Source organism: Mobula birostris, chromosome 6 (assembly GCF_030028105.1).
Source record: "Mobula birostris isolate sMobBir1 chromosome 6, sMobBir1.hap1, whole genome shotgun sequence".
NCBI classification, from domain to species: Eukaryota; Metazoa; Chordata; class Chondrichthyes; order Myliobatiformes; family Myliobatidae; genus Mobula; species Mobula birostris.
In genome coordinates this window covers 110,540,326-110,566,579 of record NC_092375.1, presented here as the reverse complement: position 1 = coordinate 110,566,579, position 26,254 = coordinate 110,540,326, and the positions used below count along the sequence as shown (strand labels likewise).

The 26,254-nt window shown below is 43.4% G+C and overlaps 1 protein-coding gene across 2 annotated transcripts in view; it reads left to right on the top strand.

Moving 5' to 3' along the window:
* nhej1 (nonhomologous end-joining factor 1) overlaps positions 1-26,254 on the top strand; it is a 387,162-nt gene that overhangs the window by 41,938 nt on the left and 318,970 nt on the right. For both annotated transcript variants that reach the window (XM_072260972.1, XM_072260971.1), the window contains exon 4: positions 25,327-25,465. In XM_072260972.1, the coding sequence (XP_072117073.1) occupies positions 25,327-25,465 (139 nt within the window). The remainder of the gene's footprint in view (positions 1-25,326; positions 25,466-26,254) is intronic.

Here is a 26,254-nt window from a genome sequence, read left to right as displayed (position 1 = left end):
GCTAGACAGAGCAGAGTGGTGGTAGAGGGGAACTGATTAGGTCTGGAATCCAAAAAGAAGCGGAGAGCTTTGAGACCTTCCTAATGGGGGATGGAAGTATATAGGGACTGGACATCCATGGTGAAAATAAAGCGGTGGGGGTCAGGGAACTTAAAATCATCGAAAAGTTTAAGAGCGTGAGAAGTGTCACGAACATAGATAGGAAGGGATTGAACAAGGGGGGATAAAACCGTGTCAAGGTATGCAGAAATGAGTTCGGTGGGGCAGGAGCAAGCTGAGACAATAGGTCTGCCAGGACAGGCAGGTTTGTGGATCTTGGATAGGAGGTAGAAACGGGAAGTGCAAGGTGTGGGAATTATAAGGTTGGTAGCAGTGGATGGGAGATCCCCTGAGCGGATAAAGTCGGTGATGGTGTGGGAGACAATGGCCTGGTGCTCCTTAGTGGGGTGACGATCGAGGGGTAAATAAGAGGAGGTATCCGTGAGTTGTCACTGTGCCTCGGCAAGATAGAGGTCAGTACGCCAGACTACAACAGCACCCCCCTTATCGGCAGGTTGAATAGTAAGGTTAGAATTAGTGCGGAGGGAGTGAAGTAGCCTCCAACCTGATGGCATGAACGTTGACTTCTCTAACTTCTGCTCATGCCCCACCTCCCCCTCGTACCCCATCCGTTATTTATTTATTTATTTATTTATATACACACATTCTTTCTCTCTCTCTCCTTTTTCTCCCTCTGTCCCTCTGACTATACTCCTTGCCCATCCTCTGGGTTTCCCCCCCCTCCCCCTTTTCCTTCTCCCTGGGCCTCCTGTCCCATGGATCCTCTCATATCCCTTTTGCCAATCACCTGTCCAGCTCTTGGCTCCATCCCTCCCCTTCCTGTCTTCTCCTGTCATTTTGGATCTCCCCCTCCCCCTCCCACTTTCAAATCTCTTACTGGCTCTTCCTTCGGTTAGTCCTGACGAAGGGTCTCGGCCTGAAACGTCGACTGTACCTCTTCCAAGAGATGCTGCCTGGCCTGCTGCGTTCATCAGCAACTTTGATCTGTGTTGCTTGAATTTCCAGCATCTGCAGAATTCCTTGTGTTTTCATCTACCACCATCCTTGGCGGGGCATTCCGTGCACCCACCACTTTCTGTATAAAAGTAAACATTACCTCTGACATCTCCCTATACTTTCCTCCAATCACCTTAAATTATAAGCATTATTGTTTCAGCCTTGGGAAAAAGCCTTGGTTATCCACTTGATCTGGGGCTCTATCTTGTATACCTCCATCAATCCAGGCAGTCATCTAATCCTGGCAGCATTCTGGTAAATCTCTGCACTCTCTATAAAGCTTCTTTATAGAAGGGAACTTATTCCAACCAGCATTAGCTGCGAAAGGATAGCTGGGAGAAGGGTTTGAAGCAGAATTCAGCAACGATCCTTTCGGTCTCAGTCATCGCTCTAGGCTACTTTGGAAATTCGCCTGGCTTCTGATGCACTTGGTGCCCGTCCTTCCCAGAGAGATAAATAACTGCTTTTCTCCGTCAGTCTCTTTTTAATTATGTGGCTATGATTTTTTTTCTTCCCGCTCCTCATTCAGAAACACAAATTTCTGTCATTTTTCACAAACCCAGTGTCGTGATTTAATTAAATCCAGGCGCCAGAGTTGTTTAAGTACCTATTTCGTTTTTTAAGAAAGTAAGTATTTGTTGCAACCATCTTGACATTAACAATGTCTATCAGTATCAGTCTTCTGTAACTCTTGGGCAAGCTGTCTGCCCTTAGTGTATGAACCACAATCAGTATTTCCCCACCCCTTCCTCAAAGAGCATTAGCTTTCTTTGCAGTCTGGATTGACGGTCCCAGCCTTGTACAGAAGGAACATTCAAAGTGTCATCCTTCAGATGTACATCCACCCAAGACCTCAGTTTATAAGATCCCACAGTCATTTCCAAACAGTCCTAGCCAATATTTATTCTTCAACCATAAGGCATTTCATAACAGATGACCTGATCTTTATTGCATAGTTGTTGTCTGCAGGAGATTGCTATATGCATCTGGACAGCAGCACTGAGTGTTCTTCAGCAAGTCCTGCAATGGTTATAAGATGATTTCAAACATACTAGGATCATGGAAGGTGCTATATAGAACTGGGGGGCACAGTAGCATAGTAGTTAGTATAACCCTATCACAGCACCCGCAACACAGGTTCAATTCCTCTGCTGTCTGTAAGGATTTTGTACATTCTCCCTGTGATGTCCGGGCTTCCTCTGGGTGCTCTGGTTTCCTCCCTCTTTAAAAAAGATCTACGGGTTGGTCGGTTAATTGGTCACCAGAGTATAATTGGGCGGTGCAGGTTCATTTGGCCAGAGAATTACACATCCACCCCTTTCACAGTTAAAAAAAGAATTGCACGTCCATTCATTTTACAGTTAACGTTGTATTTGCCCAGGTGGAATCTGCAGAAACTAACAGTGGGAAGAGCTTCTTCCCTCTTCCCTTCCTGTCCCGATGAAGGGTGTCGTTCAGAAATGTTGACTGTTTATTCCCACTCCCAAAGATGCTGTCTGGCTGGGTGAGCTCCTCCAGCATTTTGTGTGTGTTGCTGTAGATTTCCAGTAACTGTAGAACCTTCTGTGAAACTGAGATAGTGCTTTGGGCCAATGGCTTTCAATGGGATGTTTGTGTTGAAAGGCATTCACCTGAAATATTAACTCTGTTTCACTCACCGTAGATGGTGACTGACTTCTGAGTCTTTTGATTTTCATTATTTGCAAAGAAGCTTTACGAGAATATTGCCAGGACTAGAAGGTCTGAATTATAGTAAGAGGTTGGCCAGGCTACATCTTTAATCCTTGGAGACATGAGAATGAGGGACAACCTTATAAAGTGTTTAACATTATGAGGGGCATTGATAAGGTAGATGGTAACAATCTTTTCCCCAGGGTAGGGAAGTTCAAAACTGGGAAGCATAGGTTTAGGGTGCGAGGGGAAAGATTTAAATGGGCAACTTTTCCACACAGAGGGTGATGAATATATGGAATAAGGTGCCAGAGGAAGTGGCAGGAACAATGGTACCACTGAAGAAGCACTTGGAGGTGTAGATCTCAGAGAGATATGGGCGGAATTCGGGATATTAAGGCTAGCTGGGTGGGCACTGTGATCGGCATTAATTGGGTTGAACAACCTGTATCTGTGCTGTAATGCTCTACAACTCGATGAAATGGGACTTGTATTCCCACTTTATTTGTAACCCTCCAAATATCTAATCAAACACACTCACTCTTTCTCCCTGTATCTCCCTGTGAACCCCTATTGTGTTGTAATTCATACAGCTCTCTCCTCTTCCACTGGCTTTCATTAACAAGACCTTTAGTAGTAGAAAAGGGGAGGCTTGTAGAGAAAAGGGGTACCGTGGCTGCGTGGGGAATAACGCAACGCTGTTACAGCTCGGGGCGGCGTGGCTGTGTGGGGAACAACGTAACGCTGTTACAGCTTGCAGCGGTGTGGCTGGGTGGGGAATAGCGCGACGCTGTTACAGCTAGGGGCATCGGAGTTCGGAGTTCAGTTTTGATACTGTCTGAAGGAAAACTGTTTGTCCTTCATGTGAATATGTGAGTTTTCTCTGGCTGCTCTGGTTTCCTCCCACAGTCTGAAGATCAGCAAGTTAATTGTTCATTGTAAATTGTCCTGTGATGAACATAAAATAGGTAGGTTCAAGCAACACACACAAAAAATGCTGGTGAACGCAGCAGGCCAGGCAGCATCTCTAGGAAGAGGTACAGTCGATGTTTCAGTCTGAGACCTTTCATCAGGACTAACTGAAAGAAGAGTTAGTAAGAGATTTGAAAGTGGGAGGGGGAGGGGGAGATCCGAAATGATAGGAGAAGACAGGAGGGGGAGGGATGGAGCCAAGAGCTGGACAGGTGATTGGCAAAGGGGATATGAGGCTGGAGAAGGGAGAGGATCATGGGACGGGAGGCCTAGGGAAGAAGAAGGGGGGAGGAACCAGAGGATGGGCAAGGAGTTATAGTGAGAGGGACAGAGGGAGAAAAAAAAGAGAAAAAAGGGAAAAGATAGATAAATAGACAGATAGGTAGATAGATAAATAAATAAATAAATAAATAAATAAGGAATCGGGTACGAAGGGGAGGTGGGGCATTAGCGGAAGTTTGAGACGTCGATGTTCATGCCATCACGTTGAAGGCTACCCAGACGGAATATAAGGTGTTCTTCCTTCAACCTGAGTGTGGCTTCACCTTTACAGTAGAGGAGGCCGTGGATAGACATATCAGAATGGGAATGGGACGTGCAATTAAAATGCGTGGCCACTGGGAGATCCTGCTTTCTCTGGCAGGTAAAGCATAGGTGTTCAGTGAAACGATCTCCCAGTCTGCATCAGGTCTCGCCAATATATAGAAGGCCACATCGGGAGCACCGGATGCAGTACATCACCCCAGCCAACTCACAGGTGAAGTGTCGCCTCACCTGGAAGGACTGTCTGGGGCCCTGAATGGTGGTGAGGGAGGAAGTGTAAGGGCATGTGTAGCACTTGTTCTGCTTACAAGGAGATTGGTGGGAAGGGATGGGGGAGGGAACGAATGGACAAGGGAATCGTGCAGGGAGCTTTCCACAGGAATCTTAGCTTCATCCCTCCCCTTCCTGTCTTCTCCTATCATTTCAGATCTCCCCCTCCCCCTCCCACTTTCAAATCTCTTACTATCTCTTATTTCAGTTAGTCCTGACGAAGGGTCTCGGCCTGAAACATCGACTGTACCTCTTCCAATAGATGCTGCCTGGCCTGCTGCGTTCACCAGCATTTTTTGTGTGTGTTGCTTGAGTTTCCAGCATCTGCAGATTTCCTCTTGTTTGCGTTTTTAAATAGGTAGGTTACTGGCTGGTGTGGCTAGTTGGACCAGGATGTCCTGTTCTGTGCTGTATCTCTAAATAAATTAAAATACAATAAAAAATCAGAGAAGTGCACCCGATTGGATAACACTTTCAAATAATGGACACAAGCATAGTACAGAGTACGGTACTGCACAGTGTAGGCTCTTCAGCTCATGAAGACCTTTTGATCTACTGAATCTGTGCTAGGAGTGTAGTTGCAGTGTATTTAGTAAATAGTACATAGAACCAGACCTAGTAAAGAGAATGAATTTTCAGAAGGTGAATGTCATGCTAATCAAATGAGCTCTTTTATCTTGGATTGTGCTGTCTTTCTTGAGTTGTTGCAGCTGCGGTCATCTGGGCACGTGGAGAGTGTTCTATCACACTTCTGACTCATGTCTTGTACTTCTGCGCGGGTATCACTTCACAGCACCAAGCAATCGCTGATCAGGGTTCAATTTCCACTGCTGTCTGTAAGGAGTTTGTATGTTTTCCTTGGGTGCTCCAGTGCTTCCCAAAGCTGTACAGGTTAGGCCTAGTGAGTTGTGGCCATGAAATGTTGGGACTAGAAGTGTGGCAACACTGTCAGGCTGCCTGTATAATCCTCGCTGATTTGATTTGATGCAAATGATGCATTTCACTGTATGATTTGATAATACATGTGACAAATAACTAATCTAAACTAAACAATTTGTTGAAAAGCTATGAGCTGTCCAGCTTTTGACTTGTTCTCGTTATGTTACTGGTTTGTTTGAGTCCCTGGTCAGTGATCCACAGAGGTCAATAGCATTGAATGTCTAGAGTGGGTGCTTCGGATCTCTGTCGTTGCATGTTGCCATTGCCATTGTTGCCATTACTAAATGAAAAACTATCATTTGCAATAAGAAGTGTAAAAACGTAGTGCAGAAAAGAGCAAAATGGTGTGGTAGTATTCATGGGTTCATGCACCATTTAGAAATCTGATAGCAGAAGGGAAGAGGCTGTTCCTAAAATCAGTTCTGTTGAAGGGTCTTAGCCTGGAACCCCGACTGCTCCTTTCCATAGATGGTGCATGACCACCTGTGATCTTCCAGCATTTTGTAGGCCAGTGATCCCCAACCTCCGGGCCACAGACCAATACATTGCCGTGAAGAATGCAGCGGTACAGCAGTAGCCAGAACGCACCTAGCGCGTCTTTAAGAAAAAAGACGAAATAAAAGAGCTAATTAATTAGGTGCTGCCCAGCATGTAAATGTTGGCCCAGATCTGAGGCGACTGCGGATATAGCAATGATGGATATAGCATTTTTGAGGCATCGCCTTTTGAAGATGTCCCTGGTGTTGGGGAGGCTAGTGCCCATGATGGAGCTGGCTGAGTTTACAAATTTCTGCAGCTTTTTCCTATCTTGTGTAGTGGCCCCCACCATGCCAGATGGTGACGCACCCAGTTAGAATGCTCTCCATTGTACATCTGCAGAAATTTGCTAGAGTCCTTGGTGACATATCAAGAGAATACAAAACAAGGCAGTAGAAGATCCTTCAACTCTTTCAATTGTGTTTTTATTAGTTAATATTAGTGGTTGTGGTGACTGGTAGCATTTATTATCTCTGTACTGAGGAGATAATTAAGAGCCAGTCACTTTAGGAGTCTGAAGTTATTCGTAGGTCAGATGGCAGATTTCTTTCCTAAACATTCCCCATGTGAGTTTTTATACAACTCAGTGACTGCTTGTCACCGTGGCTCAGACTAGACTTTTTACAAATTCCAGATTTATTTAATTGCAAGAATTAAAGTTTCCAGTTACTGTGGTGGCAGTCAATGTCTTAATCCAACAATTTATTTATTTATTTTGTGATGCAGTGCAGGCGAAGTAGACCCTTCCAGCCATTCGAGCCATACCGCCCCAGCAACCCCACAACCCCAATGACCCTTAACCTACTCACTGGACAACTTGCAACCAATTAACCTACCCGGTAGCCTTTGGACTGTGGGAGGAAACTGGAGCACCTGGGGATAACCTACACATTGCACAAGGAGGACGTACAGAGACTTCATTCACAAGAAGTATGGTGCCGGAATTGAACTCCAAACGCTGGAATATCCCAAGCTGTAATAGCGTCTTGCCCATGGTAGCATAGCGGTTGTGGGATTGAAGCTCCTGTTACAGGATCACTAGTCCTCATTTCTGAATGTAATCCTAGTAGCAGAACTGTCGGTCTGAGTCTTAATTAAACCTTGTGGAGTTGCACTGATTTGATCTTGTATTGAGGTCCTATTCACCAGGTATATAGTTTACCAGATAACCTATACTGACATTAAATAAGGTTGGACAAAGGAAAATCGTATGTTCATGTTCATAGCTAAAGTCAAAGTAAATTTATTATTGAAACACGTATATGTCTCTATACAGTGCCTTGAAAAAGTATTCAACCCCCACAAATATTTTCACATTTTACTTCCTCATTTTCTAAACTTAAGATATATTGAAGAAGGATTGTTTCATGCTGATCTACAAAACACTGTGTATCATGTGAAATCAAAAGAAAAATTCCATAACCTGTCAACAATTTACTAAAAATTAAGAAGTAAAATTGTGAGGCTGAAAAAGTACTCATCCCCTTTATAATTATGACACTAACTTTCCTCAGGTGCAATTACCTCACCAGCTCATCCAACTTGTTGATATAGAAAATTGGAGGATCACCTGTTTTCATAAATTCATAAGAATAAATACCCCCTCTTTGAAAGGTCTGACGTTATGGTAGATTTTCAATAGACCAAGCCAAACTGAAGACAAAAGAGTACTCAAGACAAGTCAGGGAAATGATAATACAGAAGCACACGTCTGGAGAAGGGTACAAAGCCTTCTCAAGGCACTGAACATAGCTCAGAGCTTAGTACAGTCCACCATGAAAAAGTGGACAAACGTGAATGGAGTTCAACCCAGACAAGTGTGAGGTGGTTCATTTTGGTAGGTCAAATATGATAGCAGAATATAGTATTAATGGTAAGACTCTTGGCAGTGTGGAGGATCGGAGGGATCTTAGGGTCTGAGTCCATAGGACGCTCAAAGCTGTGGTTAAGAAGGCATACGGTGCATTGGCCTTCAACATTCATGGGATTGAGCTTAAGAGCCGAGAGGTAATGTTGTAGCTATATAGGACCCTGGTCAGACCCCACTTGGAGTACTGTGCTCAGTTCTGGTCGCCTCACTATAGGAAGGACGTGGAAACCATAGAAGGAGTGCGGAGGAGATTTACAAGGATGTTGCCTGGATTGTGGAGCATGCCTTATGAGAATAAGTTGAGTGAACTTGGCCTTTTATCCTTGGAGCGACAGAGGATGAGAGGTGACTTGGTAGAGGTGTACAAGATAATGAGAGGCATTGATTGTGTGGATAGTCAGAGGCTTTTCCCCAGGGCTGAAATGGCTCGCATGAGAGGGCACAGTTTTAGGGTGCTTGGAAGTAGGTACAGGGGAGATGTCAGGGGTAATTTTTTTATGCAGAGAGTGGTGAGTGTGTGGAATGGGCTGCCAGCGACGGTGGTGGAGGCGGATACGATAGGGTCTTTTAAGAGACTCCTGGATAGGTACATGGAGCTGAGAAAAATAGAGGGCTATGGGTAAGCCGAGATAGTTCTAGGGTAAGGACATGTTCAGCACAGCTTTGTGGGCTGAGGGGCCTGTATTGTGCTGTAGGTTTTTTATGTTCCTATGTTTCTGTGAAACCACAGCTGCACTGCCTAGGTCAAGCTGATCCTCGAAACTTAGTCACTGGAGAAAAATGGTACTTGTAAGAGAGACTATGTTGACATCAATTGTCATTCTGAGTGAGATGCAGACTTCAGTAGCTGCGACTAGAAATGAAATTCATGGCTCTGCAATCTCTAAGGCCTTACACAAAAACGGTGTAAATGGAAGAGTGGCAAGGAAGAAGCCTGGCTAAAAAAACGTATCCTTACCCAAAAAGACTTTGCAACAAACGCACTTGAAATGCTGCGAGAACTCAGCTGGCCAGGCAGCATCTATGGAAAAGAGTACAGTCAATGTTTTGGTCCGAGACCCTTCAGCAGGACTCAAGACTTTGCAATGTATCATTTAAAATATACTGTAAGGATGCAGAAGAAAGTCTTGTGGTTGGATGAGACTAATGTTGAAATTTTTGGCCTCTACGTGTGGTGTAAATCTAATACTGTGCATCAGCCAAGTAACGCCATCCCTACTGTAAAGAATGCTGGGGTAGCATCATGCTATGGAGATGCTTTTCAGCAGCAGGGACTGGAAATCTAGTCAAGATTAATGGGAAGATGAATGCTGCTAAATACAGAGAGATCCTGGATAAAAACCTGCCAGCCTCTGGCAGAAGGCTTAAAATGGGAAAGAAGTTAAGTCTTTCAGCAGGAACCGAGCCAAAGCTCACTGTCAGAGCAACCATGAAGTGGCTTCAAATGAAGAAAATTGATGTGCTTGAGTGGCCCAGTCAGAGTCCTAACCTTAACTCTATTGATCATCTTTGGCAAGACCTCAAGATTGCTGTCCACTGCCGCTCCCCAACTAACCTGGCACATCTTGAGCAACTTTGCAAGGAGGAGTGGGCAAATCTTGCTCCGTTATGTTGTACAAAGCTGATAGAGAGCTATCCAGAAAGATTAGAATTAGAATTTATTTAAATCTTACATCCATCCCACAACATGAGGGAATAAAAACCTTTGCATTATGACTCAGTTGCAATGTACAGACATGTCAATTTAAAAGTCTAAGGGCTTGTAGAAAGAAGTTGTCCCATAGCCCGTTGATCCTGGCTTTAATACTGCGGTAGCGTTTGCCAGACGGAAGTAGCTGAAGCAGTTTATGGTCGGAGTTCTGGTGTCCCCGATGATCTTCCAGGCCTTCTCTCTGCACTTGCTGTTATAAATGTCCTCAATGGAGGGAAGCTCACGTCCACAGATGCGCTGGGCTGTCTGTACCACTCTCTGAAGTGCCCAGCGATCAAGGTTGGTGCAGTTCCCGTACTAGGCAGTGATACAGTCAGTCAGGATGCTCTCAATGGTGCCCTGTAAGAGGTCATGAGGATTTGGGGGCCCACGCTGAACTTCTTCAGTCGCCTGAGGTGGAAGAGACGCTGTTTTGCTTTTTTTGCCATGAAGCTGGTGTGTACAGTCCAGGTGAGATCATCAGTGATTTGTATACTGAGGAACTTGAAATTACTCACCCTCTCAACCGCAGACCCATTGATGTTATTGGAGCGAGTCTGTCTCCGATCCTCCTGTTACCCACAATCAGCTCTTTTGTTGTTTGGACACTGAGGGAGAGGTTGTTATCCTGGCACCACTGTGTCAGGATGTCAACCTCTCCTCTGTAGGCTGTCTCATCACTGCTAGAAATAAGGCCGGTCAAAGTCATGTCATCTGTGAATTTGATCATCAAATTGGAGCTGTGTGTGGCAGCACAGTCGTGGGTGTAAAGGGAGTAGAGGAGGGGACTCAGAACACAACCCTGGGGGGCACCTGTGTTGAGGGGCAGAGGGGCAGAGGTGAGGGAGCCAATCCTTACCACCTGTCAGCGATCAGATAGGAAGTCTAGGATCCAGCTGCACAAGGTGGGGTGCAGGCAGAGGTCTCTGAGCTTCCTGTCAAGTCTGGAGGGAATTATAGTGTTGAATGCTGAACTGTAGTCCAGGAACAGCATTCTAATGTATGCATCCCTCTTCTCCAAGTGAGTGAGGATGGTGTGTAGTGCTGTGGCTATGGCGTCATCGGTAGACCGGTTTCATTGGTAGGCGAATTGTAGGGGTCCAGTGTGGGTGGTACCATGCTGCAGATGTAGTCTTTAACCAGCCTCTCAAAGCATTTGCTTATAATTGAGGCGAGGGCGACAGGACGCTAATCATTCAGGCATGCTACCTTGGTTTTCTTAGGTACAGGGACAATGATGGACGATTTGAAACAGGAGGGCGCTACACACTGGGAGAGGGAGAGATTGAAAATGTCCGTAAACACACCAGCAAACTGTTCCGCACAGACTTTGAAGTCGTGCCCTGGGACGCCGTTTGGCCCCACTGCCTTGCAGCTATTGACACGTTGGAAAGGTCTACATACCCCAGTCTGGAGATGACCAAGGTGCAGATCTCATTGGCAGCTCTCCTCGGGGGTTTAGTCCTATCAACCTCGAATCGAGAGTGAGAAAACGTTTGGCTTGTCTGGGAGAGAGGCGACAATGTTGGCTGTACAGCTGTGTTTCTTCTTGAAGTCTGCGATAGTGTGTAGTCTTTGCCATACACTGCATGTGTCACTGTCGCAGAGTTGTGACTACATTTTGTCCGTGTTGCTGTTTTGCCACCTTGATGGCTCTACGTAAATCATAGTGGCATCTGTTGAGCTCCTGTTGGTCTCTGGAGACGAAGTCTTTATCCCTCGTACTGACAGCAACATGCACTGAACTGTTTATCCAAGGCTTCTGTTTTGGGTAGACCTGGACTGATTTTTGAGGAACGATGTCTTCAATATGCACTTCTGAATGAAGCTTGTGACCACCTCTGTGTATTCGAAGATGTTCTCAGCTCGAAATACCTCCCAGGTGACGCAATCAGAGGAATCTTGTTGCATTGAGTTTGACTGGTTGGACCAGCAGCTGTAATAGTTGTGAGAGGTGGTTCAACTAAGTACTGAGCAGAGGAGGATGAATACTTCTGAAGTGCTGACATTTCACTTTTTGAATTATTAGTTTTTCATGCTTTACAATTTTCCCTGTTTTTTTGGACTCTACTGTGAAAAAGAAGCACATGATTCACAAATAAAAGTTGTCAGTTAAATTGATCAAAATCCCTGGTTAATACTCATTTATGTGAACAAAGTTGCTTGCTTCAATTGTTTCCATGACTTGTGTTTTTTTTTGTCTTTTGCTGTACATTGGGTGTTGGATTTTCTTTTTTTAAATTGGATTCTTTTGGGTTTCTTGCTTTGTGGCTGCCAGTAAACAGACAAATCTCAAGATTGCATAATTTATACATACTTTGAGAATAAATATACTTTGAACCTTTGAATCAAAGGGTTGGGGGCTGAATACTTCTACAAGGCACTGTATGTAAAATTTACAAAATGCTAGAGGAGGTCAACAGGTTGAGCAACATTTATGGGAAGGAATGGAAGTTGATGTTTCAGGCCAAGATGCTTCATTATGCCCAATAAACACAAGAGATTATAAAGAGGGTAGAAATCCAAAGTAACACACACCAAACACTGGAGGAATTCAGCAGGTCAGGCAGTATATAAACAGTCTGAGACCCTTCTTCAGAAAATATGTCACCATATACTACTTTGAGAATCATTTTCTTGCAGGCATTTACGGGAAAATAAGGAAATACTATAGAATTTGTGAAAAACTTATGTAACAAAGACTGTCAAATATCTAGTGTGCAAGAGAAGGCAAATCATGCGGATAATAAAAAGAGTAAAGAAATAATACTGAGAACTTTTAAAAACCAACAGAAGGCAACTAAAAAAAAACATAAAGAGAGAAAAGCTGGAATATGAAGATAAGATACCAATAATATAAAAGAGGATACAAAGAGGGTTTCCATGTATATAAATAGTGAAAGAAAGATGAGAGTGGATATTGGACTATTGGTAAATGACACCGGAGAAGTAGTAATGGGGGCGGTGGGGTGGGTGGAACTGACAAAGAAATTGTGGACAAACTTAATAATAATTTTGCTTCACTGTGGAAAACACTAGCAGAATGCCTGAAATGCAAGAATGTCAGGGGGCAGAAGTGAATGTCATTGCTATTACCAAGGAGAAGGTGCTTGGGAAACTGAAAGGCCTGAAGGTAGATAAGTCACCTGGACCATATGGACTACACCCCGGGGTTCTAAAAGAGGTGACTGAAAAGATTGTGAAGGCTTTAGTAATGAACTTTTAAGAATCATTAGATTCTGGAATGGTTCCACAGGATGGGAAAAATTGCAACTGTCAATCCACTCTTTAAGAAATAATCAGAAGTAGGGAAATTATAGGCCAGTTAGCCTGACCTCAGTGGTTGGAAAGATATTGGAGTCTATTATTAAGGGTGAGGCTTCAGGGTACTTGGAGGCACATGACAAAATAGGCTGAAGTAAGCATGGTTTCCTTCAGAGGAAATATTGACTGACAGATCTATTGGAATAGACAAAGGAGAGTCGGTGGATGTTGTTTATTTGGATTTTCAGAAGGTACACATGAGGCTGCTTAACAAGATAAGAACCCGTGGAAAGATACTGGCATAGACAGAAGAATGGCTGACTGGCAGGAGGCAAAGAGTGGGAATAAAGTGGCCTTTTCTTGCTGGCTGCTGGTGACTAGTGGTGTTCCGCAGGGATCGATGTTGGAATTGCTTCTTTTCACGTAATATGTCAATGATGTGGATGAAGGAATTGATGGCTTTATGGCTGAATTTAAGGATGAGGTGAAGATAGGTGGAGGGCCAGGTAGTGTTGAGAAAACAAGGTGTCTGCAAAGGTACTTTGCTAGGTTAGGAGAATGGGCAAACAAGTGGCAGATGGAATATAGTGTAGGGAAGTGCGTGGTCATGGACTTCGGCAGAAGTAATAAAATTCTGGACTATTTTCTAATTGGGGAGAAAATTCAAAAGTCATAGGTGCAAAACGACTTTGAAGTTCTCATGTAGGATCCCCTAAAGGTTAATATAAAACCAAGGATATAATGCTTTACGAGGCATTGGTCAGACAGTACTTGGAGTATTGTGAGTAGTTTTCAAAATCACAGTCAGGTTTAATATCACTGGCATATGCCCCCTTATCTAAGAAAAAATGTGATGTCATTGGAGAAGGTCCAGAGGAAGTTCACAAGAAGAATCTAGGGAATGAAAGGGTTAACATATGAGGAGGGTTTGATGGCACTAGACCTGTACTTGCTAGAGTTTAGAAGAATGGGGTGGGGGGAGGATCCAGTTGAAACTGAGGATCCAGTTGAGGAAGCTTAAACAAGCATCACTCCCCACTAACATCTTAACTACATTCTACAGAGGCGTGGTTGAGAGTGTGCTGACCTTTTGTATCACAACCTGGTACTTCAGCTGCAGTGCTGTTGACAAAAAAGCCTTGCAGAGGGTGGTTAGGGGAGCAGAGAAGGTTTTTGGGGTCTCCCTACCTTCTGTCCAAGACCTCTTTCAGAGTCGATGCCTCCAGAAGACACGGTACATCATTAAAGACCCCTCACACCCTCTCCACGAACTGTTTGTTCTTCTGCCATCAGGCAAACATTACAGGAGCATCAAAACTAAAACCACAAGGCTACTAAACAGCTTCCTCCCACAGGCCGTCAGACTGCTAAATAGCTGCTCTACCTGACTCTGCTTGGACACTTTTAACTTGCACTGAACACTTATAACTTGATTTTAACTGATATGTGGCTGTTGTGTTTTACTATTTATTGTTATGTTTATTATTCAGTGTTGCGTTTGTTATGTTATGATTGCACTGCCCCTGAGAAACGCTGTCTCATTCTGCCCTGCAGAGCTGATATCTGGTTAGAATGACAATGAAGTTTTTTGAATCTTTGAATCTTGAAACCTATCGAATATTGAAAGGTCTAAATGGAATGGATATGGAAAGCATGTTGCCTATAGTGTGAGAGTCTAGGACCAGAGTTCACAGTTCCAGAATAGAGGGACATCCATTCAGAAGAGGGATGAATAAAAAATTCTTTTGCCAGAGGGTGGTGAGTCTGTGGAGTTCATTGCCACAGACAGCTGTCGTTGGGCATATTTAAGATGGAGGTTGGTAGGTTCTTGATCACTCAGAGTGTCGAAAGTTATAGGGTAAAGGCGGGCGAATGTGGTTCAGAGATATAATAAATCAGCCATGATGGAATGGCAGACCAGACTTGATGGACCAAATGACATAACTGTTGTCCTATCTCTTATGGTCTAACTTGAGTTGTAGAGTCCTTGAAAGTGAGTCTTTGAGTTGTGGAGTCAGTTCAGGGTTGTAGTGAGTGAAGTTATCCACACTGGTTCAGGAGCTTTATGGTTTTAGGGTAATAACTATTCCTGAACCTGGTGGTGTGGGACCTAAGGCTGCTGTCTCTCCTGCCTCTCCTGCCTGATGTTAGTAGGGGGAAGATAGCATGGCTTGGATGAAGGGGGTCCTCGATGATGAATGCTACTTTCTTGTGAAGGTGCTCCTTGTAGATGTGCTCACTGATGGCTAGTGCAATAGTTTACAAGGCCAACTGCAAGTTCAAGGTTCAATTTCTGCCGCAGTCTTTAAGTAGTTGTCCCTTATTCCCATGACCACGTGCATTTCTGCTGGATGCTCTAGTTTCCTCCCACATTCCAAGTATGGATAGATTAGGGTTAGTGTGTAGGCATGTTACTTTGGTGCCAGAAGCGTGGCAGCACCTGCTCACAGCTCGTCCTTGGATAGTGTTGGCCGTTGACGCAAACGATGTATTTCACTGTATGTTTTGGAAACCTAGCAACCGTCATGGAAGTACAGTTCATTACCTTTCATCAGGTCTGGTGATGCTTATTGTCTTATGTCAAGTATTTATCTGTATAGTTGCAATGAAAAATTTACTTGCAGTGGAATCACAGGTACATAGCATCAGATATACAATATTCAACGTTCACAAGAAAAACACAAATTAATCATAAATTATACAAAATTAAACAAGAAAAACACAGGACAAATGTACATTTTAGTGCAGAGTAATTAATGTGGTCATAGTGTTGCTATACTGAGATAGTGATTAAGGTTGTGTTGATTGGCTCAAGGACCAAACAGTTGAAGGGAAGTAGCTGTTCTTGAGTGTTCTGGTGGTGTGGGGCTTCAGGCTTTTGTACATCCTGCACAATATAAGCTGCAAAACGATAGTGTGGCATGGCTGGTGGGAACTAAAGTTGATAGAGATTGTCGTCTTGAGGCAGCGCCTCCTGTAGATTGTACCGATGTTGGGGAGGGAAGTGCTCATGTTGTATTGGGCTGAGTCCACTGCTTTATGCAGCTTCTTACATTCCTCTGAATTCGAATTGCTGTTCCAGATCGTGATGCAACCAGTCAAGATAGTTTCAACCATACGCTTGTAGATGTTTGCTGGAGTGTTTGGTGACAAGCCAAATCTACCTAACCTCCTAGGAAAGTAAAGATGCTGGTATACCTTCCTTGTGATTGCATCTATGTGCTGCACCCAAGACAGCTCATCGAATATGTTGGTACCATCTGGACCGGTCCATCATTCAAACCAGATAAAGAACCTGGACTCAAAATGTTGACTGTCCAGTTGTCTTCACAGACGCTGTCTGACCCACTGAGTTCCTCCAACAAGACACACAAAATGCTGGAGGAACTCAGCAGGCCAGGCAGCATCTATGGAAAAGAGTACAGTCGACGTTTCGGGCTGAGACCCTTCAGCAGGACTGTCTTGCTGATCTGTGGTCATGAGTTCACATCCCACTGTGGTGAGTTGTGGAGGTGAATTCAATAAATTTATGGGTTGGCATGAATATTTGTTGGTTTGCCTTTTTAAAAGCCAATTGCTGCTGGCAAGCGAATGAGCCGCGCTCGAATATTCTGTCGTTACTCCAATAGTCATACTATAACAATAGGAGCTTGCTTGTATATCACCTTTTTTAGGAAAGACTCCCAAAGCATTGCATGGAGCATCGTAAGACACTGGCTCTCATGAAGCAGTACTAGTTCAAAGAGGTGGGATTTGAGGGGTTCCTTATAGGAGCACAGGCAGGGTTGATTATGCCGGGGATTCCAGAGGTTTGATTTGGCAGCTGAGGACACAGCCACCAGTGGCAGAGCAATGAAAGTCAGCGAGAGGCCTGATTGTTTACTGTTAATGACCACTGAGTTAGCCCAGTTATATAAGAAAACAAACTACCCGTACAGAATAAAGCCCACTACTGTTGGCCAAGTGGGGATGGGCAGTCAAAGCAGCCTTCATGCACATGCCAAGAGCACGGGGAATTTTTTCAAGAGCACACAGGTGAATCAGGTTTTTTTTTAATGGCAATGTAAAATCCAACTGATTTATTCGGAGCTGAAGTCTGGGGACTGAACTGTTTCAGAGAGCCAGCATGGGGTCCTTTCCAAACTGTCATCTCTCCCTGGTTCTCTGAAGTCTCACCAGCAACTTTAAACTCAACACATGACACTGCTGTGAAAGCACACCTTTCATAACCTCTTGACACAGATACTCCCTGGGTGGCGAAGGCCTGATTTATACACAACCCATACATACAAGTGAGTGTTTGGGAGACTGGCGGAATGAGTTTGTTGGCTGTTGTAGAGAAGCAGACATCCTCTACTATGTAACAGGTAGCAATAGTTGAGTTAGATACCGTGGTTTAACTCCATGTTGCATTGGTTGGTCTTATAGGGGAAAGAATAGTGAAGGGTTAATAACTAGTAAATAGAGATATAGATTATGTTAATGTGGTAGCAGGGAACCACAGACAAAACCTAGAACTAAAAACGTGGAATCCAGTAGAGACAACACCCAAGTTTCAAGAACTTCACTAATGATGTTATAGCGTGCACCCATTGAAAGAGAAAATTGGATTTGCTGTTACATCTGTGGATTGTCATTTTATTCTGTAATCAGGACCTAGTTTTACTGGTAATCTCGTCAACTGAGAATGTCAAAGCTGTACCAAATCCTTGCTCAGGTAGATCAGTTTTGACTAGTCGCCTGGTGTGCACCAGCTTTTTAATAAATCACCCATTATGTCAAACACCAACTCTGTGTGATCTTTCAGCTTGCTCCTATAGCTGGCCTGCTTCATGCTGCACTTCTGACTTGCGAGCTATTCAGACTATGAGCAGTTCTCAGGAAACTGGTAAATTGGTTTATTATTGTTACCTGTACTGAGGTACAGTGGAAAAATTTGTCTTGCATAGTGTTTGCATACCGTTCAAACAGATCAATTCATTACAAAGTGCATTGAAGGTAGAACAATGTAAGACTATTACAGAATGCAGAATAAAATGTTCCAATTATAGAGAAAGTGCATTACAGGTAGATAATAAGGTGTAAGATCATAGAAAAGTAGATTGTGAGGTCAAGAGCCCATGCTATTGTACAAGGGGACTGTTCAATAGACTTATGCCACTAGGATAGAAGATATCCTAAAGCTTCGATATCCACTGTCCTCTCCTATCAGATTCCTTCTTCAATCGTTTACCTCTTTCACCTGTCCCTACCAAAGGGCATGACCTCTATACCTAGTGTAGTGTATGGCCATGCTCCTTGGTAGAAGGAATAAAGGCATAGACTAATTTCTAAATGGGGAGAAAATTCAAAAATCAGAGGCACAAAGGCACATGGGATTCTCTAAATGTTAACTTGCAGGTCGAGTCAGTTAAAAGAAAGAAAAATACAATATTAGCATTCATTTCGAGAGGATTAGAATATAAGAGCAAGGATATAATGCTGAGGCTTTATAAAGCATTGGTCAGATCGCACGTGGAGTATTGTGAGCCATTTTGTGCCTCTTATCTAAGAAAAGGAATACTGATGTTGGGCCAAATCCTGAGGAGGTTCATGAGAATTTTTCTGAGTAAGAAAGAGTTAACGTCTGAGGAGTGTTTGACAGCTCTGGGCCTGACCTCACATTGTGCTTACAAAAATGGGGGTGTGGATCTCAGTGAAACCGAATAAAATATTGAAAGGCCGAGTTAGAGTGGATGTGGAGAGTATGTTACCTAAAGTAGGGGAGTCCTGGACCAGAGGGCACAGCCTCAGAATACAAGGATGTCCATTTAGAACATAGATGAGGAGTAATTTCCTTAGCCAGAGGACAGTGAATCTGTGGAATTCATTGCCATGGTTGGTTGTGAAAGCCAAGTCATTGGCTATACTTAAAGTGGAGGTTGATGGGTTCTTGATTAGTCAGGGTGTCGGGAAGAAGGCAAGAAAATGGGGTTGAGAGGAATAATAAATCAGCCATGATGGAATGGCAGAGCAGACTCAATGGGCCAAATGGGTTAATTCTGCTCCTGTGTCTTATGGTCTATCTCCTCCCAGGTTCTCGCCTCATTCCCCCCTCCTGTACCTTCCCCCTCACCTGGTCTTACCTATCACCTGCCAGTTTGTTCTTCTTCCCTCCCCCCAGCTTCTTATACTGGCTTCTGCCCCCTTCCTTTCTAGCCTTAATGAAGGGTTTTGGTCTGAAATGGCAAATGTTTATTCCCCTCCATAGATGCTGCCTGACCTGCTGAGTTCCTACAGCGTTGTAAGACGATAAGAACATAAGACATATGAGCAGAATTAGGCCTTTCAGTAAATGTTTGACCAGGGGAAATCTCCCCTGCCCTCTTTTTAAAGATTGTACTGCAGTCTTCCAGTTAACATCTCGTTTGAAAGACAGCAACTCCCACTCCAGCAGTGCTGTGTGCCCCAGACAAGGCATGGAGAATCCAGCTCGGATTTCAATTTTGGGCGTGTGGAATGGAGGGTTAAACCCACAAGATTTTGACTGGGGCGAGAGTCCTACCCACTGAGCCATTGCTGATGATGCTGGCCAACCTTGAGGGTGCTTGGTGGTAATGTATTAACCCACGGCAACGCCCATGTGGGGAGGCGTCTTGCACCACTGGCTGTTTTCAACCCAGACTTGTGCGGCCGTCGAGGGCCAAGAGACTGACCACATCCAACACAAAGGCGGCAGCCAGTGTTGGTTTTTAATGAACCTGCGAATGAAGTGACCAAATACTGAAAAATGTGAAACTTGGTGTTATTTGATTTTGAGACACTTTTATAAACCTCAGTTTATTTACAGCTGCAAACCTCACAGTTATTCATTCTGATACCGATCACCAGGCTGTGGTAAGGCTCCACCTCATTTCATATTTATATATATTTTTTCATGAGCATGTCTGCGGAAGATTTCATTTTACAGTGTCTGAAATTCCTCTGCGTCGATCTCTGGGAAATTCCGACTTTTGCACAAAGTTACTTACTATGCCGTGCCTGCAAAACTAGTCCATGTTTGATGCCTGTGCTCCTAGTTTTGGACACATGCTGGGGTAAAATTTGAAGTATGTTGCAATAAGATCGGGGTGCAATTGCCACTGCTGTCTGTAAAGAGTTTGTACATTCTCCACATGACCTCTGGATACTCCAGATTCCTCTGGATGTTATCTCTATCATTATCAGGCCAGCACAGTAGCGTATCGGCTAGCGTAACACTATTACAGCACCAACGATCACTGATTGGGGTTCAAATGCTGCCACTGTCTGTAAGGAGATTGTATGCTCTCCTCATGACTGTGTGGGTTTCCGTCAGGCACTCAAGTTTCCTCCCACATTCAAAAGCTGCACAAATTTGGGCTAGTGAGTTGTGGATGTGTTATGTTGAAGCTGGAAGTGTGACGACACTTGTCTCCAGCACAATCGTCGGACTGTGTTGGTTGTTGATGCAAACGATGAATGTCACTGCATGTTTCGATGTACGTGTGACAAATAAAGCTAATCTTGTAATCTTAATTCTTTCTTTACAGTTTTCCAGGTTTGAACATGTGCTGGGGTAAATCGTGAAGTATCCTGCATTAAGATTGGGAGTCAAATCCTACCACAATCTGTAAGGAGTTTGTACATTCTCCTCATGACCTCTGGGTGATCCGGTTTTCTCTCACATTCCAAAGATGTATGGGTTAGGGTTAGTAAGTTGTGGGCATGCTATGTTGCCACTGGAAGCATGGCGACACTCATGGGCTGACCTGAGCACATCTCAGACTGTATTGGTCATGGACGCAATCGATGCATTTCACTGTATGTTTCGATGTTTCAATGTTGATGTGATAAATAAAGATAATCTTTAATCTTGATGCTTTCTTTACAGTACACCTGGTTTTGGACATGTGTTGGGGTAAATTTGAAGTATCCTGCATTGGGCTATTCAACTACTGCAGGGGCTGGAGGACTCAACGATTACTCACAAAAGTAGTATTGCAAGCCTGTTATTCCACAACCATCCCCCATCACCACCACCCCACAATATCCAGTAATTCTTTGTAATACATTTATGCACTACATTTCAATTATGAACCGATGAAGTCTCAGCCTGAAACATAGACTATTTATTCCTCTCCATTGATGCTGTCTGACTTGCTGAATTCCTCTAGCATTTTATGTGTGTTTCTCTTAGTTAGTGGTGTTTCTGCTAAAATGGGCCTTTCTAATCCAGTCTATGTAGGTCTCTTATCAAGATTCAAGATTGTTTAATGTAATTTCCAGTACACAAATATAAAGAAGAACAAAATAATTGTTACTTCAGATTCGATGCAGCACAAAAAATACCACAATAAGATAAAAACCCAATAATAAAAAACACAATAAATATCAATACATAGATATCTTGTACACACAGACTGATTGTATGTACATAAAGTGACGCAGGGCACAGTATCTGTGCATAAGGTGACTGACAGGAAATGATAAAGTAATGGTGGTTGGCAGTGTGGAGATGTGGATTAGTGGGTGGAGGTGTTGATCAGCCTCAGTGCTTGGGGAAAGTTAACTGTTTTTGATTCTGGTAGTCCTGGCATGGATGTTACATAGCCTCCTCCCTGATGGGAGTGGGACAAACAGTCCATGAGCAAAGTGGGTTTAATCCTTCATGATGTTACTGGCCCTTTTCTGGTACCTTTCTCTGTATATGTCCTTGATGGCAGGTAGGCAGGTCCCGGTGGTGCTTTGGGCAGTTTTGACTACCCGTTGTAGAGCCTTCCTGTCCACTGCAGTCTTATCAGTTCATATACCTCTTTTAAGTCTCTCTTGAACTACCTTTTTCAGAAAGAAAACCACCCTGGCTAACCTTTCTTTATGACACCATGTTTGACAAGATCTTCATGAATCTTATTGTTTGTGATGATCAATTTCAGTTTTATTCATTCAATTGTGCCAATTTACACACTTAAATAGATTAAACAATGATGAATTCTGTTGATTCATGATGCTGAGGTTAGCATGAGCTTTTACAGCATTAGGATCAGGATTCGATTCCTGCTGCTGTTTATAAGGAATTTGTACGTTTTCACTGTGACCACAAGTTTTTCCGGGTGCTCCAGTTTACTCCAACGTTCCAAAGACACACTAGTTTGTGTTAGTAAGTTGTAGGCATGTTCTGTTGGCACCCAGTTCAGTCCTCACTGATTTGATTTAATGCAAATGGTGCATTTCACTGTGTTTAGATGTACCTGGAAGTTTGTGAAGATTTGGCCTGACAACTAAAACTTTGACGATCTTCTATATATGTGGGGTGAAGAGTGTATTGACTTGTTGCATCATGGCCTGGTATGGTAACACCAATACCCTTGAATGGAAAATCCTACAAAAATAGTGGATACGATCCAGTCCATCACAGGTAAAGACCTCCCCACCATTGAGCACATCTACACGGAGCGCTGTCATAGAAAAGCAGCATCCATCATCAGGAACCTCCACCACCCAGGACCTGCTCTCTTCTGCCGTCAGGAAGAAGGTACAGGAGCCTCAAGACCCACTCCACTAGGTTCAGGAACAGTCATTACCCCTCAACCATCAAGCTTTTGAACCAGTGGGGATAACTTCATTTGCTCCATCATTGAAATGTTCCCACAGCCAATGGACTCACTTTCAAGAACCCTTCATCTCTTGTTCTTGATATTTATTGCTTATTTATTTATTATTATTGCTTGTTTTGTATTATTGCTTGTTTTGTATTTGCAGTTTGTTGTCTTTCATACATTTGTTGTTTGTCCATCCTGCGGTCTTTCATTGATTCTATTGTGCTTCTTGAACTTACTGTGTATGCCTGCAAGAAAACAACTCATGGTTGTATATGGTGATAATAAATTTACTTTGAACTTTATACATGTGACAAATCAAGCAAATTTTAAAAAATGTTTTCCAATTGCTGATCTTTGGGTATATATTTGAGTTTATGTCCATAAACAGACTGTCTACCTAACTATTGAGCTGGTTCAGGAAATCTTAGATAGTTTTTATAAGAAGTCGTTTCCCTTGGCAGAAACCAGGTCAGTAGATATAAGGCATTTTGGTAGTATTGGTTTATACCAAGGTACCACATGTGCTGAGGTACAGTGAAATAGTTTGTTTTGCATGCCATCCATACAAATCACTTCACCACATCAGTCTATCAAGTTAGTACATGGGAAAAGCAATAACAGGATGCAGAATATAGTGTTACAGTTACAGAGAGTGCAGTGCAGACAGATGATATGGTAAAAGGCCATGCAATTTAATTTATGAGGTAAAGGGTTCGCCTTATTTTACTAGGGCACCATTCACAATGGGGTGGAAACTGTCTTTGGCACTGGTGGTACATGCTTTTATATATTCTGCCCGATGAAAGAAGCGAAAAGAGAGAATGTGCAGGGTGGATGCAATATTTGAGCATGCTGGCTGCTTTACTGAGGCAGGAAGGCGTGTAGACAAGAGTCCTAAGAGGAGAGGCGGTTTTCTGTGATGTGCCGAGCTGTATCCACAACCTTCTGCAGCTTTTTTGTGGTCTTGGGCAGAGCAGTTGCTGTACCATAATTGCTTTTGTAGAACTGTTGGCTGGAAGGTAAGTAAAATATCATCTCTGAGTGTGACTTTTGGATGTTTGGATGCATGTAAATAAGATGAGGTTTGAGCAACACACACAAAATGCTGGTGAAACACAGCAGGCCAGGCAGCATCAATAGGAAGAGGTACAGTCGATATTCCGTCAATATCTATCCATGGCCTCCTCAACTGTCAAGGTGAAGCCACACTCAGGTTGGAGGAACAACACCTTATATTCCGTCATCTTCCTATAGATGCTGCCTGGCCTGCCGCTTTCCACCAACATTTTGTGTGTGTTGCTTGAATTTCCAGCATCTGCAGATTTCCTCATGTCTAAGATGAGGTTCGATTTGTTTTCTGAAAACTCATTAGAGAATTGGAGCAGTTTTAAGACAATTCAATGCTATTAGCAGTTAGCCTTATTTGTTACATAGAGTCATCGAGAAGTACAGCGCAGAAACAGCCCTTTCAGCCTATTTAGTACCCACCAAAACCTTTTAAACTGCCTACTCCTATTGACCTGCACCAGGACCATAGCCCTCCATCCCCATCCTATCCATGTACCTATCAAAACTTCTCTTAAGCATTGAAATCGAGTTTGCATGGACCACTTGTACTGGCAGCTCATTCCTCACTCTCATGACCCTCTGAGTGAAGAAGTTTCCCCTCGTATTCCCCTTAAACTTCTCACCTTTCACCCTTAGCCCATGATCTCCAGTTGTAGTCCCACCCAACCTCAGTGGAAAAAACCTGCTTGCATTTACCCCATCTATACCCTTCATAATTCTGTGTATCTCTATCAAATCTCCCTTCAATTTTTTACGTTCTAAAGAATACAGTCCTAACCTATTCAGTCTTTCCTTATAACTCAGATCCTCCAGTCCCAGCAACATCCTTGTAAATTTTCTCTGCACTTTTTCAACCTGTTTACATCTCTCCTGTAGGTAAGTGACCAAAACTGCACACAACACTCCAAATTAGGCCTCACCAACATCTTATACAACTTCAACATAACATCCTGTACTCAAAGCATTGATTTATGAAGGCCAATGTGCCAAAAGCTTTCTCTGCAACCCCATCTACCTGTAACGCTACTTCCAATGAATTATGCACCTGTATTCCCAGATCCCTTTCTTCTACTACGCTTCTCAATGCCCTACTGTTCACTGAGTAAGACCTACCGTGGTTGGTCCTACTGAAGTGCAAAACCTCGCACTTCTCTGCATTATATTCCATCTGCCATTTTCCAGCTAATTTTTCCAGCTGATGCAGATCCCTCTGAAAGCCATAATAGCCTTCCTCACTCTCCATTACACTCCCAATCTTGGTGTCATCCTCAAAGTTACTGATCCAGTTAACTACTTTATCATCCAGATCATTGATATAGATGACAAACAATAAAGAACCCAGCACTGATCCATGCGGCATCCCACTAGCCACAGAGGCCACCCTCTACTACCACTCTCTGGCTTTTCATAGACTGAAGCATAGAAACATTACAGTGAAATGTGTCAAATCAAATCAGTGAGGATTGTGCTGGGCAGCCGTTAAGTGTTGCCATATTTCCAGTGCTAACATAGCATGCCCTCAATTTACTAACCCTTTGGAATGTGGGAGGAAAACGGAGCACCCGGAGAAAATCCACGCAGTCACAGGGGAGTATGTGCAAATTCCTTATAGACAAGGGCAGGAATTGGACCCCAATCAGTGGTATCTGCTGCTGTAAAGTGATACGCTAATATTACGTGAGCATTTTTTGCAGATTTATTTAATACATCGTAGTTAAATTTCCCAGCTGCCTGGTGAGATTTGAAACCTTGGTTTGTTAGTCCAACGACGTGCTGTGCAGCAGACGCCATGAATGGTATGTAAGGTCATGATCTGCTGAAACCAATTGCTGCCATTGTCTTTGCAGGTATCCCGCCATATGATCTGCCCCCTGCTGAACATGATGCAGGCACTGCATAGGCAGACTTGGGACTTAATGCTGCTCTTGCAGAGAAAAGATGCAGAGATTCTCGACTACAAGGAGAGTGGTGCAATGCTTAGTAGAGGTGAGGGCTTTGTCATTCACCCATGAGAAGTATGCATTTCGTGCTGTCATTAAATAAAAGCTTCAAAGTAATTTTATTAACAAAGTACCTGTACATATATGTCACTAGACTACTCTGAGATTAATTTTTATCGTAGGCATTCCCAGTAGAACAGAGAAATACAATAGCATCAATGAAAAACTACAGAGGTGGACAGAAAACCAATGTGCAAAAGAAGTCAAACTGTGCAAAAAAGAAAAACTAAATAAATAATACTGACAACATGAGTTGTAGAGTCCTTAAAAATGAGTCTATAGGTTGTGGAATCCACTCAGAGTTGAAGTGAGTGAAGTTATCCATGCTGGTTCAGGAGCCTGCTGGTCATAGGGTAATAACTGTTCCTGAGCCTGGTGGTGTGGGACCTAAGTCTCCTGTACCTCCATGATGATGGATGCTGCTTTCTTGTGGCAGCGCTCCTTGTAGGTGCAATGAATTGTGACGAAGGCTTTTCCATTCATAGTGTTTCCATGCCAGGCCATAATGCAGCCAGTTAGGATATTCTCCACTATAGCTCCATAGAAGTTGGTCAGAATTTTAGGTGAAATGCAGAATCTGCACAAACTTCTAAGACTGTAGAGGCGAGACTGGAGGGAGAATGGAAATGCACTAAGTTTGTAGCCTTTAGTCCCTTTCATGGTATTCTGAAGAGTTTTACTTTTGGTCATGGAGCTGTACACTGCAGAAACAGGTGATTTGCCCAGCTTGTTTGTGCCAATCAATTTGCCAAACTGAGAAAAGGTTAAAGATTAG